The sequence below is a fragment of the Camellia sinensis genome, chromosome 9 (assembly GCF_055761805.1).
Source record: "Camellia sinensis isolate YWXY chromosome 9, ASM5576180v1, whole genome shotgun sequence".
Taxonomy (NCBI): Eukaryota; Viridiplantae; Streptophyta; class Magnoliopsida; order Ericales; family Theaceae; genus Camellia; species Camellia sinensis.
Genome location: NC_138969.1, coordinates 43,663,013 through 43,678,151, shown reverse-complemented (window position 1 = coordinate 43,678,151; position 15,139 = coordinate 43,663,013). Strand labels below are relative to the sequence as shown.

At 30.9% G+C, this 15,139-nt stretch overlaps 1 protein-coding gene, 1 long non-coding RNA gene and 1 pseudogene across 38 annotated transcripts; all 3 read right to left on the bottom strand.

Annotated features, from left to right (window-relative positions):
* Positions 1 to 607: 607 nt before the first annotated feature.
* On the bottom strand, positions 608 to 6,981 carry LOC114303663 (polyadenylate-binding protein 4-like). 36 transcript variants are annotated; one of them, XM_082886709.1, is made up of 9 exons: positions 6,633 to 6,981; positions 6,444 to 6,521; positions 6,252 to 6,341; positions 3,641 to 3,736; positions 2,034 to 2,109; positions 1,908 to 1,931; positions 1,735 to 1,812; positions 1,161 to 1,232; positions 608 to 1,080 (listed from the first exon to the last, which is right to left on the bottom strand). In XM_082886709.1, the coding sequence occupies exons 2-6, from the start codon at positions 6,516 to 6,518 to the stop codon at positions 1,924 to 1,926; spliced, it is 345 nt and encodes a 114-aa protein (XP_082742835.1). In that variant the 5' UTR covers positions 6,519 to 6,521; positions 6,633 to 6,981; the 3' UTR covers positions 608 to 1,080; positions 1,161 to 1,232; positions 1,735 to 1,812; positions 1,908 to 1,923. The 36 variants fall into 36 exon arrangements, 25 of the variants coding, with proteins under 25 accessions (XP_082742835.1, XP_082742839.1, XP_082742833.1 ...); XM_082886713.1 differs by having other exon boundaries at positions 610 to 1,080; positions 2,029 to 2,109; XM_082886706.1 differs by having other exon boundaries at positions 613 to 1,080; positions 1,599 to 1,812.
* Positions 6,982 to 8,075: 1,094 nt separating this feature from the next.
* On the bottom strand, positions 8,076 to 9,641 carry LOC114299155 (berberine bridge enzyme-like 4 pseudogene; annotated as a pseudogene).
* Positions 9,642 to 12,026: 2,385 nt separating this feature from the next.
* Positions 12,027 to 14,635, bottom strand: LOC114299153 (uncharacterized). 2 transcript variants are annotated; one of them, XR_003642231.2, is made up of 3 exons: positions 14,336 to 14,635; positions 13,262 to 13,465; positions 12,027 to 12,448 (listed from the first exon to the last, which is right to left on the bottom strand). It is a non-coding gene; the product is annotated as an uncharacterized LOC114299153 (long non-coding RNA). The 2 variants fall into 2 exon arrangements; XR_003642232.2 differs by having other exon boundaries at positions 13,262 to 13,420; positions 14,336 to 14,616.
* Positions 14,636 to 15,139: the final 504 nt, after the last annotated feature.

The window sequence follows — 15,139 nt, the reverse complement described above, 5'->3', positions numbered from 1 at the left end:
TTTGATACCACATATGCTACGAAATTCAATTATAATAAATCAATTCAAAATAATAATATCACTCTAATTTAAAACTTCACATAGAAAGAGGAACAAAATATATAAAGAAAACTGAAATAAATAATAATAAATTTCAAATCTTTTATGGGTGGTGCCTTCAAGAGTTCCCACCTCATTCTCTAGCATATTTTCAAAATTAGCCCTGTTTAAGGAATAGTTCAAATTAGTCTACTAAAACATCAAATATCAATAGAAATAATTCAAATCCTCCCAACTTCTTCACAGTTTCAACTAACTATTTATAAATAAATGAAATAAAAATAACCCAAGTTATTTTGAAGACTAACCTTATTGTTAATACCAAAATATCAGGGATGACACAACAAACCGAAACTACTTTCACAACCAGTTGTGTTGGAATGTCAGAGGTCCTGAAAAGATAAATGAATTCAGAAACAAACCATGAAAATAGTGCATCAAAAATACACTGGTCTTTCTTAATGAAGAAACATAAAATTCATAACCATGATCAAATTAAGAGGCAACAATATTATTAACATTCTCCTCCTTCAACCCACTAATAAATTATTCTTTTTCAATGTGACTCTAACATCTTACACAATAGACACTAAAATTATACAAAAATTCATGTCAAGGATATGTGACTTCCACCAAAATATGTAAAGATACTATAAATTAAATTGTTGCACTTAAGTTTAGTGAATTTTCAAGGGCACTTGATAGTCCACACTCAATAACCATCCATAAGGTCCAATCTTTTACATTGATAATAGACTTTACAAAAATATTAGAAATCCATTGAAGTATATATCAATATGAAGCTTTACAAAATTGGTTAACGTCAAGCTTTACAAAATGTATGCCATATAATGTCTTCCAACTTGGACGCCTCAACAAAAAGTACTTGGGCGCCTCTACAAAAACTTGGACGCCTATAGAAAAAGTACTTGGACGCATCTAAAGTGCTTGGGCGCCTTCAAACTTGTTCTCCATCACATTTTGAAATGTCCATGTATCAACTTCTGTGTACTTTTTCCAGTGAGGAGCATGCAAAACAATCTAATATTTAAAAAACATTAACATTAGCATATTGAAACAATACGAAAAATAGATATTGAAACAATATGAACTAAGAATACCTTGTTACTATTCCATCAGAGTAATGTAGTCTTATTTATCCTCTTGAGCTCCATAGCTTTTTCAACCCAATCCTACAAAAGTTTGACTTGATTATAATTTAAACAAAATTTTAATTAAAATACACTTTCAATTTGTTTCCTTCTTTTATCATTTGTATTCTTTTTTAAACTTTAATTACTTCCCTATTCTATTTGGAAAATTTTATATATCTTTGTAAAAGATCCTTTATAATTTTTTCTAGTGTATTGTTTTTTAAGGATGCATAATTTAGTTTGGAAATTAGAAATATTACGGATTAAAAGCACCATGCCCATCTTCACAAACTTTACAGTAAAAAAAAAAAAAAAATTACACAAATTATGCATGCTTCAACATATCATATTCCCCCATGATTTTCTTTACACATGCCTCCAAAACAAACTTGAAAAGAATCATACCACTTGTGTATTTTTTTAGTCCCTTTATTGAGTAGTTTTCCTTTCTTTTTCCTTTAAGCTTCTCATTTTCCTTTGCCCTTACCATTGCCTTTGAGAAAAAATATGAGAAACAAATAAATTTGATTAGTGGGCTTACCCCACAAACACAAAGGACATTGAAGTCACGTTCATTATAGAGCACAGCACTGACATTTCTATTTTGAAGAAACTGAATCTGTGTATATATAGAAATGCATTTGAAAGGTAAAAGAAAAATTATATTAAGGAATGTAGATTAAATAAAAAATGAGTATAGAGATTTAATATTACTGTTTCCTCTAACATATCATCCACCTGTAAAGAATAATACAAAAACATTTAATTATGAGAAAAATTATAAATAATAAGCAAGAAATTAAGCCTCGATTCATAAACTATAAACTAAACATACTTAACCAAAACTATAAATGTTGTCCATGATTTGAATTAAAATAAAATCTAAGGTTGTTGAAGAGGTTGAAACACCACAGACCTGCAGTGAAGAAATAACTCATTTAATAGTGCTATAAATAGATTGGATTTAAATAACAATGGGTTGTACAATGACTATTTGATTACTTAATTGTGCCATACGTTAAGTACAATCAAATAAAATGAAACCCAATTCTAATTTTTAACAATAAAATAAAAACAAAAGATTACAAAACATTACTTTTCATGTTAAAAATGAAACCCAATTCACACATTTATCAAAATCACCTAAATCATTTATCAGAACACTAATCATTTTTGAAACACTTAATTCTCATTTACGCTATCCAAGCCTATTGAAAGTTTCTTTAGCAAAGTTGAGAGCTCCATCCACTAAACAGCAAGTTTTAGACGGTAGAAGATAACTCGTTTATATAAAACACATTATCAGGAACTTAAATCTCATTATGTTTGAGACCCATTATCATACACATTAAACACATTATATTTGAAACACATTATCATAAACTGAAATCCCATTATATCTCATAAACTTCAATCTCATCCGATTTAGACTGTAAATCCATATAAATATAACAAATTGCTGATATAAATCTATATCAATAGATACTTAACATATCGATGGCTCCTACATTATTGTTAGGAATCAAACATATCGATGGCTTAAGCTTTCTTAAATTTTATTGAATTAAAAGAGGTTTAAATGGGGCTACAAACTAATAACCTACCAATCATTTTCTATGAATCAAATATCTCATTCAATAAATTAATAAAAAATCACATAGATATGCAGACGCCAAACTAATAACCTACCAATCATGTTCCGCCACCAAATTTTACTAAAATTAAACAATTTATCAAAATGAATTGTGTTTCCAATGGAAACTACCAATAAAACACATCAATCACTTAGTACTTTGCTTCCAAGAATCTATTTATTAAAATTAACATATAACAAAAGATTTGCACATCTACACTGTTTTAAAATAATAATTTGACTCCAAACATTAAATAAAAATAATGAATCAATCTAATATGAGGACATTTTCAGGTATTGGTGACACAATCTAACTCCAAACAACATGAAAAGAAAACATTAATGAATCTTACCATTGTTCTTACAAATTAATAAATCCTAAAATTTTTAAATATGCCACATTACCCCAACCTAGCAAAGGGTGTAAATGAGTAGAAATATATGTAGTAGTAAAGTCAACCAATATATACTTCTGCACATAAAGTGGACAAATAGATAGAAAAGCAAACAAAAAATATATATAGAGAAAATGTTTAAGTAAGAACACAAATCAAATTCTTACCACAATGTTTCGATATGAAAGGTCTTAAGGAAGTCCACAATGCTTCAGACACAATGTTTCAATTACAAATTGTAAACATCAATAAAGCAATTAAATTGGACAACCTGTTATCAATATTATTGAGTAACAAACCTGCTGGAATTAAAGATTATTGAAACAAAAGATATTCACAAATTAGAGTAAAGATTATTGAAACAAAAGATGTTGAAATAGATGAGGTTTGAAGAGAGAGCAAGAGAGAAGTGGCATTACCTTGATGGTGGTCCGTTGAAGAGAGAGCGAGAGAGAAACGGGAAGAGATGATGTTGCAAAGCCGCTGAAATGGATTTCAAATGGGATGAGCTGCAACTTTGAACAGTGCAGTTTCGTTATTAAATTGAATTATAAACTAAATCAAACGTCTTGTCAAAGCTATCTAAGCCAAAATCATCACCATCGAAAATGATATAGACAAATGTCCCTTCAAAATTAAAAAACAGAGCTTTAAATAATCAAACTCCTCCAAAAATGCTAATAAGATGTGGGTGTTTCGCAAAAGAAACCAAAACTCAACATTTGAAACCAAAACTCCACTGCCATAATCACATTGTTGAAATAAAAGCTCCAAACATGTCATGATCAATTTAAAAAAGGCAACACCCAACTCACAACAAAAATAAATAGAAAGATCTGATTCTAAGGTTTGAAAAATGTGTTTTAGGAGAACAAATAAATAGAGGTATTTTAGGAGAACAAAAAAAACTATGTGATCATCGAATACCCACTTCACTAAATGATGATGAGATATTCATTCTATTTAAATACCCACTGCTTTGACATCCGCCAAAACCACTCACAGTAAAGCTACTGAGACTTCCACAGTACACTTTGGACAAAAAAAGATAAAGAAAACCAATAAAATAAAGCAAAACTTATGGAAAAAAGTGACCAAACTTATGGAAGAAAAGTGACCCGATGATTGAAGCAAATCATAAAAAATAAAAATAAAAAGTTCTAGCAGTACTATTTTTTATCAGGAGCTACATTATTGGCCACTGCTCCAAAGTTCCTTCCACTCCCAATTTTTCCACTACTTACCAATCCTATTTTGCTTCATTGCTCATATTCTCTTTTATGCAAATAGAAAGGGGGAATTTTTTTTTAATAAAAAATCAAGTGGCTAAAATAAAAATGAAATGAAGATAAAAATACAACAATGAATATATAAAACATGAGAGCAAAATAAAGAAAACATTTACTATATGAGCAATGAATAATTCTTCATGAGATGCAAAGCATGTTCACCTTAATTTATCGGTAACTTGATTACCAACAAAAATAGAAAAGAAACAAAAGAAATGTTAAACTTACATTCAGAACTATAGGTTTAATGTTGAATGCCCTATCAAAAGACTCTGTTTTCCAAGCTGAAAACTTACTATATCACAAATAATTTTTAAGAGTTAATTAAAACAAACGTTGAAAAATTCTTTGATACACATGGTAGTTTTGGTTATAAAATAAACATTGAAAAATGTGTACCATGCACCATAATTCTAACGATTTGTGGCATTTAGTTATAAGATTTTGTGATGATCAAAATTATGATGAACTTGGTTATTAGACATTTTGTAGTGTTTCTGGTTATAACCCATGGTGGTTTAGGTTACGAAATTTTGTGATGTTTAATTATAAATTTAAGTGGCCTTAGTTATGAGGATTTATGATATTTTTTTTTAAGATTATGAACTACTGTGATTAAAACTTTGGATGCATATCGTTAAAAAGCTTTTGGGGAGTATATAAATTTAATATGACTTATTGGGTCATTCTATCAAACACTTCCAATACATGACTTATTGGGTCATTTTATCAAACATGTGTAATGATCGTAATTGATTCGAGTCCAGCAAACTCACACCAAAAAATAAAAAAATAAAACAAAAAAACATGATTGGTTTATTTTGTGAATATCTTTTGTTTCAATAATCTTTAATTCCAGCAGGTTTGTTACTCAATAATATTGACAACAGGTTGTCCAATTTAATTGCTTTATTAATGTTTACAGTTTGTGATTGAAACATTGTGTCTGAAGCATTGTGGACTTCCTTAAAACCTTTCATATCAAAACATTGTGGTAAAAATTTGATTTGTGTTCTTACTTAAACATTTTCTATTGGGTCATTCTATCAAATACTTGCAATACATGACTTATTGGGTCATTCTATAAGATGAAAAAGATGAACAAAAAATAAGATGAAAAAAAAATGACAACAAATTAAGGGTTTAAAAACTATCTAACCTAGATTAGAAATTAAAAAAAAAAAAAAACAAAGCTGTCTAGATTAATATGGTAAAAAAGAAATTAAAAAAAAAAGAATGGAAAAATAGGCAACCCAAAACAAACCTTCCCTACCACAACAAAAAACTGTCTAGATTAATCCCCAAAAAACTGTTTAGATTAATCCCCAAAAATGTCCAATTTGTTGATCATTCTATCAAACACACGTGTAATGATCATAATTGATTTGAGTCCAATAACATACCAAAAAATAAAAAAACAAAACAAAAAAACATGATTGGTTTATTTCCTGAACATGTGTTTAGGAAATAGGTTCTAGTTGTGTGCCTATATAAAGAAAACTTATTGGGTCATTCTATCAAACACTTGCAATACATGACTTATCGGGTCATTCTATAAGATGAAAAAGATGAACAAAAATAAGATGAAAAAAAAATATGACAACAAATTAAGGGTTTAAAAACTGTCTCTGAAGTTCAATCAATATATATCCATAATCATATATAAAATCAGAGAGAGAGAGAGAGAGACTATATTAAATTACATTACATTACTAAGAAATGATGCAATGAAGAAAATCACCTGCAATTGTGCCCTCCTTTCATCTTTGCGCTGGGCCACGGCAACATATAAAGGTTTATGTCCAATCATCTTGCCATTCATCGCATTCAACTGAAGAACATGGATAACAATCAACACAATGAATTAGACAAACTCTGTGGTTGAATGATAGGAAAGAGAGATCTGAAGTTCAAAAAGAGAAGGCAGTCTTACAGCTCTTGTAGCTTCCACGGAGGTTGAGAAGGCCACAAAACCAGAACCCTTACTCACCCCTTGTGGATCAAGCATGATCTGATTCACAAATCACAAATTAAATAAATAATAAATAAAATAGGGAAAAAAAAAATAAAGAGAATAATACACCAAACAAACCAACATGAATTTCACTTGAACCAAATATACCTTGCACGATGTTATGGTTCAAAACTCGGAGAATAAGATATGACAACAAATGCATTTATATACATACATTCGGTCCCATCTCTGAATCTCTGAATCTCCTATCTCTGAGTCATATATATAGTTGATCCATTCGGTCGGAAGAGAGAAGATGACGATTATGAAGAGAGAAGGGAGGAAGAGAGAAGATGAAGAGACTAATAAGGGTTTTGGGTTTGGTTGCCTGCAAGGGATGATGGGGAGAGAGAGAGAGAGAGAGAGAGAGAGAGAGAAGGTGGGTCAGATTTCAAAATTTGAAATCAGAAACAAAGAGATGAGATTGTGTGTCTGAGAGACAGGGGCTGTGGGTTGAAAATGATCTTGGACCAAATAGAGAGTGAGACACTGTAAGCCTTTGGATTGAATTCAATCCAATGGTTCATATTTTGACAAAGAGACAAAAGTCCCATCAAGAAAAAAAAACAGAGTTGTTTTGTTATATAGATATTTTTTTATTTTTTTATCTTTTCTGAGTTATATCATCTCTCTATTTTTTTATATATTTTTTCATAAAAAATTAAAAATTATACTTATTTAAATAATTTCAAACACTCTCTTAGTAGTTAGGTGCTTTTAGAGATGGCGATGCTAATCCAAACCCGTCAATCCATCTATACCTGCCCACAATTTTTGAGTTTAAACTCCCTTATTTACTAAACGAGTCATAATTAGGTAATAGTATTAAACCCACCTCATAATATGGATGAATGCAAAAAAATACTAACAAAACATGCGATACTCAAGTTTCAAGCTCAATCGACTTTCCTAAACAAGCAACCACCAACCATTCAACAATTAATTATGCATCAACAAATTGTATATATATGTATTTTTTATGACTCTTATTATTGACAACTCTAAGAATTATTAATAAGAATCACGTAAAATCAATATTTATTATCTCAATATATATTTTATATATCTCAAAATATTTTTATATATTTTAATTTAATTATTACATATTTTAATATATTTTATTCACATTTTTCAATTCTAGCTAACAGCGAGGTTGTTGTTAGCAATTTATTTATTTATTTATAATAATAGTACAACAATAGAAAAAGCATTGAACGGAATTAAAATATTATGCACTATCAAAAAACATATATATTATGACATTGACACTAATATTTTAGTATATTTAATATTTGTAATTAATATTAAACACAAATGTTTTCACCTTTTAAATCTCTCTCTCTTTCGAACTTGAATTTTTGAAGAAAAAAAAAATGAATCTATTAAAAAATGAGTTCATTAAAGTAAATGAATTGGGTTGTCCAACTCGTACCCGAATTAAACCAACCCACAGTTTAGTAAATGGAAGGGTTTGAATTAAGTTATTTTAACACCAAATCCATTTTGACCCGCTCGTTTGCCACCGTTAGGTAGTATGTATGCGATGTTCCTCTATTTTGGAAGAGGCGAAATGCTTTGTTCATTTCGGAAGAAATTATCAGGGTCAACTTTTGTCTTCACACGCACCAATCTTTCAAAATTGCCCTTGAAATATTTAGCCCCAAAAATGCTTGAATTCGCACCATTTTGATTAGTGCCAATGTCAAGATCTCTATAGTTCAGGAAAGCCTCGCGTGGCGATTTTGAGACATATGGTGCCATGAAATCATAGAGTTTTCGCAATAACTCTACCTTACTGTTATCTTGAGTGTAGTACCAGTACTGGATTAGAAATTTGTATCCTGATCTATGGGGAAATGGAGTTTCAAATTCAGAAATCTGATTCATTCTTCCTCCATATGGGTTCCACTGCATTATCATTCCCATACCCATTTTGATCATCTTCCTCCACAATTCTTCCAAAACTGCTTTTGGAATAGGTGTTATCACATAGTCCGATTTCACCTTAAAGGGGAATGATTGATTTGGCATCCTATAGAGTAGGCTACCCAAGGAAGTTCCCTTTGGTTTACTATCCCAGTAAAGAGTGGTTTCAATCCAACTTGACTTGATACAATCCTTTTGTTGCAAACCCAATTCGGGAAATTGTTGATTCATTATTGAAAGAAGTGTATGTGATTGCCCTAGGTATTGACCAAAGAATTGAAATTGAATGCTCTCATTCTTCTCAACACTCATTTCAAGTCTTATGAAAATGTCTTCTGGTAGTGTGTCTGCAACTTGTTGCCACCGATAGACGAGGTCTGTTATACTTGTTGTTGCACCTTGTTTTATGAGCTTTTTCACTAGGAAAAAAGTAACAACTTCAGGAATTGATACCAATTTAATTTTCCAAGAAAGAATGACTCCAAAGCTAGCTCCACCACCTCTAATAGCCCAGAAATGATCTTCTCCCATGGATTTTCTATTGAGGATTTTTCCATTAACATCAACTAGTTGTGCATCAATAATGTTATCCACAGATAAGCCATGCTTTCTCATCAAGTTTCCATACCCAGCCCCGATGAAATGCCCACCAACTCCAACAGAAGGGCAGACACCGCCTGGAAAAGCATGAGTCTTACTTTTCTGGGAAATGTTGAGATATAGTTCACCGAGACTAGCCCCTGACTGTACCCATGCAGTTTCTGTTGCGACGTCAATGTTGATGGATCGAAAATCGTACATGTCAAGGAGAACAAATGGTTCATTTGATACGTAAGAAAGGCCTTCATAGTCATGACCTCCACTTCGGATTCTAAGATGATAGTTATGATTCTTGGTACAAATGACAGCTGCTTGGACATGGGATTCATGCATGGCTACTACGATGGCCACCGGATATCGGGTTTTGGATGTATTTAGTCTCTTATTTCTAAAATATGCATAGAAAATATTCGAGAATTTAGAGTTTTCAGGGATGTAAATGGCTTCCGAGATTGGTTTTATAGACTCACCAACTTGTTTTTTGAGGCATTGGACAAATGTGTCCGTAGCCAAGTCTGAAGTTGCAAATGGAATTGAGAACAAAAGGGTTGAAACTAGCACTAATAACATTGCAATGCTTGAAAGCTTCATTTTCTATAACTTATTTTCCTATTGAAATTCTCAATTTTTTAAGCTTTTGTTAATTTCATAGCGTATTTATGCTTTTATAAAGACAATCGAATAAGCTTAATATGTAATATAATATTATATTTTTGGCATTTTATTGTTCAAAGTCAACAAAATTTTTCAAGAAACATATAATAGGAAACTTTTTCATCCATTGAAAAAGTTTAAAATCTTACATGAAACAACTGTACAATGCCAACCTTTTTTATGAAGGTACAAAATTTATTAGATTATTGTACAAACATAAGGTTTCAATTTTTCATTTAACGTCATTGATTGACTGAAAATGTATTTGTTGTGTTCCTTGAAAAAGTCAACTGCACCAAAATAGCTTAAGTTTTTCCAAAAGAAAACAACATTAAAGCATATCAACGGAAATCTTCTCGGCATCCTGGAAGCCATGATCATGATGATACCTTTCGTTCACCAAGAAAACAGAGAAAGTGGATTTTACGTTAAATAGTTAATCATCAAAACATAATTAAAAAAAAAAAAAAACAGGTTAAGGTTGCTAATAAGTTGTACTAAAGTCAAGTTTAAAAAATTGTGCCTAAGCTCAACTAGTATTTGAGAAACTTGAGTCTCAAGTCTATTATATATATGAGATTAGCTTGAGTTTGACAAAAATTTGATAAATTCGAACTTAAATTATCATATTAAGAGGAAAAGAAGAAGAAGGAGAAAGATTATGAGCAAAATATGAATAATGATCATATTATTGATAAGTTTCATCAATCAAATAGTAATTTATATTATCCTTATCTTCATGAAGAATCTATTCAAAGAGAGCTTCGGTCTACTTGAGCTTGGTTTGATTAGTAAACAAGACTAAAAATTTGGCTCCAACACATTCATTTAACAAACAAATGAGTCAAGCTTAAACAAATTTAAACTAATTGAGCTAAAACTGTTCATAAAAAATTCGGTTCGTTTACAACTCTAACTTAACCAGAGGTTTGCTTTAACTCTATATTGTCATCTAGACTTCCTTTATTCTCCTTGTTTAGATGCAAAAGAGGTTTATATGTTCTTATTTTTGTCACAGGTTGGAATAGCAAAGGCAAAAAGGTGTGTTTATTTATATCTATTGTTATGTAACCCGTGCACTGTATAGTTGTTTATTTATAGCTAAACTTTAGTTCAGCTGGTTTCTGTTCAGACATTGCTTTCATTCCTCATAAAACAAAATAGAAATGAAAATGAAAATTAAAAATTGAAGTATAGAGTTGTTTCTATTCGATAGAATAGTACATCGAGTCATGTGTCTCTCACAGTAAAGATTGTGTTTGGATTATGAATTTGAATAGAAATTTAAAAGAGAAAATGAAAATGTGAGTAAAATGTAATTATATTTTATTTATTTTTCACTCACATTTCCCTTTTTCTTTTTAAATTTTTATTCAAATTCATAATCCAACACAGCCTAAGGCTAGTTTAGTATTTTTCTCATATTTGTAAGTTCTAATATACGAGTGGCGCAGTGATAGAAACACTTAACCTTTGGTCAAGCCATGCTGATCAACTCGAGATTGAGTCCTAGGAACCCCTTCCTCCATCTCTCCTCCTCTCCAAAATAAAATTAAAAAAAAAAGAAAAAAGATTTATGTGTAGGTCGTAAACTCATTGTTCAATAGGTCTTATAATAATTAATGACATTTTCATCAAACACTAATAAAAAAATCACTACTTGTTAATTTTCAGCAATAGTCTGAAAATTTTGTCACAAAAAATATTACTAATTATAAGTTTTACCGACAGTTTAAAAAATTATTACAAAAAAGTCACTAATTCTTAACGTTCAGTGACAGTTTGAAAATTGTCATAGAAAAATATTACTAATTGTATGTTGTAGCGACAATTTATAAAAATCGTGACAAAAAAAAAATCACTAACTGTCAGTTTTTAGTAACATGCAAAAAATCATCACAAAAAATTATTTTTAGTGAATATTTTACTAGGACTTATTTTTAATAGAACTTTATGGGAATTAAGTCAAACTATTAGAACTTATTGATAGTTTATCGAGAAAAAAAAAAAGCAAAAAAACAAAATAACAAAAACAAAAACAAAAGAAAAAAATTGTAACCCTAGGTATTAGGTCACTCTATTGCATCTTGTAACTCGTTCTTCTACATATATAGTGAAACAATCACAAGTAAGTGAAACAATCACAACTATTATTGTGGACGTAGTCTAATGTTTTGATGGTGTTCTTGTTTGAGTACTCTGACTCCTTTTTTTTTTCTTCTACAACTCCGTACCCGCCAGATCCGGTGCTAAGGTTTCACAATTCCTAACATATTCAACAATTGAAGATGATGGGTTAGAGAAGTAGGTTAACAACTTACCTTTTGACTTGTCATCTTGGGTCAATTTTTTTAATGTAAAAATCCATACAAACTAACAACAATTGAATCATTCATTTAAAACACAAGCATGCAACAGAACTTATACAAGATACAACAGTCAATTCTTTTGGTAAAATATGAACAAACATGTAATTTTCCGAGTTGTTGAGTTCACCGCCTTGAGTTGCTTCTACTTCGGCTCATCTTCACCAAGATGGTAACCAATAGCGGAACACAAACTCCCTGACACATTTCTTCTCCGTGTTCCCCGGGGACATCCAGGCACGATCTTCTCTCTGATAGACTCTCGCGTTGTTCAAACCGGCTTGCATTTGGGAAGTACACGGATCCTCTTTCCCTTGACCTAATTCCAATTAGCCGGCCCAGTGACACGCTATGGTCTTGGAAGAAAGATGCTGTAGACTGGTCGATCTCACACAGAACAAACTATTACTAGTGAGTGTCAAGGTGTCTAAGCCTGCAGCCAGGGCCCCATTTCAAAGCAAATTCAAGGATGAAATGGATTTTAAATTTTCACTGCCATTGTAATGTTTTCTCCATGGTTTATTGCCAATAATTTATAGACTAGAGGTCGTGGCACACACTTTGCGCGTGAGTGAAATACATCAAAATGTAACTGAAGTAGTTACAGCATGAATGGGTGAATTTACAATTTTACTGACAGTCAGAAAAAATAAAAGTTTTTCAAACAGTAAAAAAGGGTTTTTGTTGGATGATTTGGAATTGAAAAGAGCATTACACAGCTTTAATTGGGTGTTCACACCAAATTCATCACCTGTTCAGTAAAATCTGTCATTTGAAATAAAAAAAAATTGAATGTCTATGGCAGGAATAAAATCAAAATTTAAAATAAAAAATCTAGACAGTTGTATAGGAGTAATCTGGGATAAGAGAATGTGTGACAAAATTTCAAAACATGTTCTGAGTTGTGTACTTAGATTACAATGAAAAAGGTCTGTGTAAATTGAGCAAAATTTGAACCCTTTAATCCGCACATGTCTAACTCTGTAGCATCTCTCAAACAATGAATTAAAATTGGGTCTGGAATAGTCATTTAAGCAGGAGACTTAGCTTAGTCTGAACTTGGCAGAAAAAATAACAAGTGAATGTCATTCTTTCTTGAAGTAGCTATAGATCCACACATGATGTATGTGAAGGAGAAAATGAAAGAGATGTAAAGAAACAAATGGGGTAAGGAAGAAGAAGAATTACTACCTCTGTATCAAGGTTAGAGGATGAAAATGAGGAGCAACTGGACGAAGGTGCGTGTAAAGGATGTGGTTCTGTTTCAGCAGGATGTAAGCTCTCTGTCACTCGAAGTCTCATGTTCAAGTTTCCCAGTCCAAGTGGCCATCCATTAGGCATTTCACGGTCCTGATGAAAAATTATTAGCACGTAGCATCAAAATCGGATCAACCCCTAAAAATAAAAGAGTCAAACATTACAATCTTTTGATTAAATAGACACTGAACAAAATAGACACCGAACAAAAGCAAGCTCTCCACGATTCTCGTGAGGATTTTCTTTCTTGTTCTTTTTCTTTCGTCCTCTTTTAAGTTATGATCTTTCCATGAGATTCCTAGAGGTGGGGTGTTTCTTCACTTTGGATAGGATAGTTTTGGTAAAAATTTGGACATCTATATTTTAAAGATTTGCCTGCATTAACAAATTAAATGTACAATAGAGCTATTTTTTTTTTTTTTTCCCGTTTCTTTTCTTTTCATCAAGGCTTTTTATCAAACATGTTTAATTCTAGCACCATCAAAATTCTTTCCAAAAACTTCCCATGAGGATTCAAAGTGAAGTTTGCAACTTATCAAATTAGCTCACTCTCTCTCTCTCTCTCTCACTTAGAAGCTATGATCTCACAATTAAAAAAAAATCTAAAATTAAGACATCTTCATTCTTCTTTCAATGGGTTTCCATTTAAAATGAATCCAAATAAAAACCATGAACCACCAAAGAACACATTTTTAGAAACTTATCAAATTTGAAACTTCTGTGACTCTCCCTCTAAATATGAATTTTCCTTAACATAGATCCCATTAAAATTGAATTCAAGGAATACCCACAAACCATCAAGCAACAAAATCTTAAAACCAACACAAATTATTGGAAACTAAAAACAATTAATCAAATGATCATGAGTTGGTCCTTAAAGGCAAGCATAACCAGAGACATATCGCTTAAGATTCTAAACCAAATGAAACAACATGAGTTGGAGACAATTAATCAAATTGCATTTAATAGAAAAACCCAAATGAACAAGGATGAGTTATATTATATTACCTCTAAAACCATGGTGTGTGAGGTGGGACTCTTCAGAGAAAGAAATGGATGATAATGATAATGATGATCACTGAATGAATTTCCAAAAGTGGGAATCAATTGAGATTTGCAAAGACAAATTGAAGAATGGGAAGACTCCAAATTCTTAAAACAAAATGAAATGGCTGAGGGTTCCCACCAATGAGTTCAGTCTTTAAAATCACCATGGTCTCTACCTTGTACTTTTCTGTTTTTCTAAACAACTTATGATTACAAATGTTGAAGTAGTTTAACAGTCAACTCATCCGCCGAAACCAACTACTTTTTTTTTTTTTTGAGGGAAAAAAGTTTGAGAAATTCCACTTTAGTGTAGATTTTCTTTTAAAAAAATTATACATAAATGTTAAACTTTATACACATTAATAATTAAAGTTATAAATTTTTTCATAAATCTGTAATAATTTTCAAAAATCTACATTGATTCGTAATTTTCCCAAAAAAATTGCTAAAATGTCTATTGGATGATCTGATGGGTAACGAAAAAATCTAGGTCGACCATCAATGACTTTCTTAATTTTATTTTATTTTTTAAATATCGAAATTAGGGTGGCTAGAAATTTTATTATTCAATTTTATTAACTAATTCTCAAATTCAACTTGTTTGCAATAATCAAATTATTATTATTATTTTATTTTTTATTTTTTATTTTTATTTTTTATGATCAAGTATCCTGCTCAGCTTACGCATCAACTAGTCAAATTTTAACTTGACTATCATGTTCGGCTTGTCAAGGCTCACTATGAGTCATGTTTTGATAATTCAAA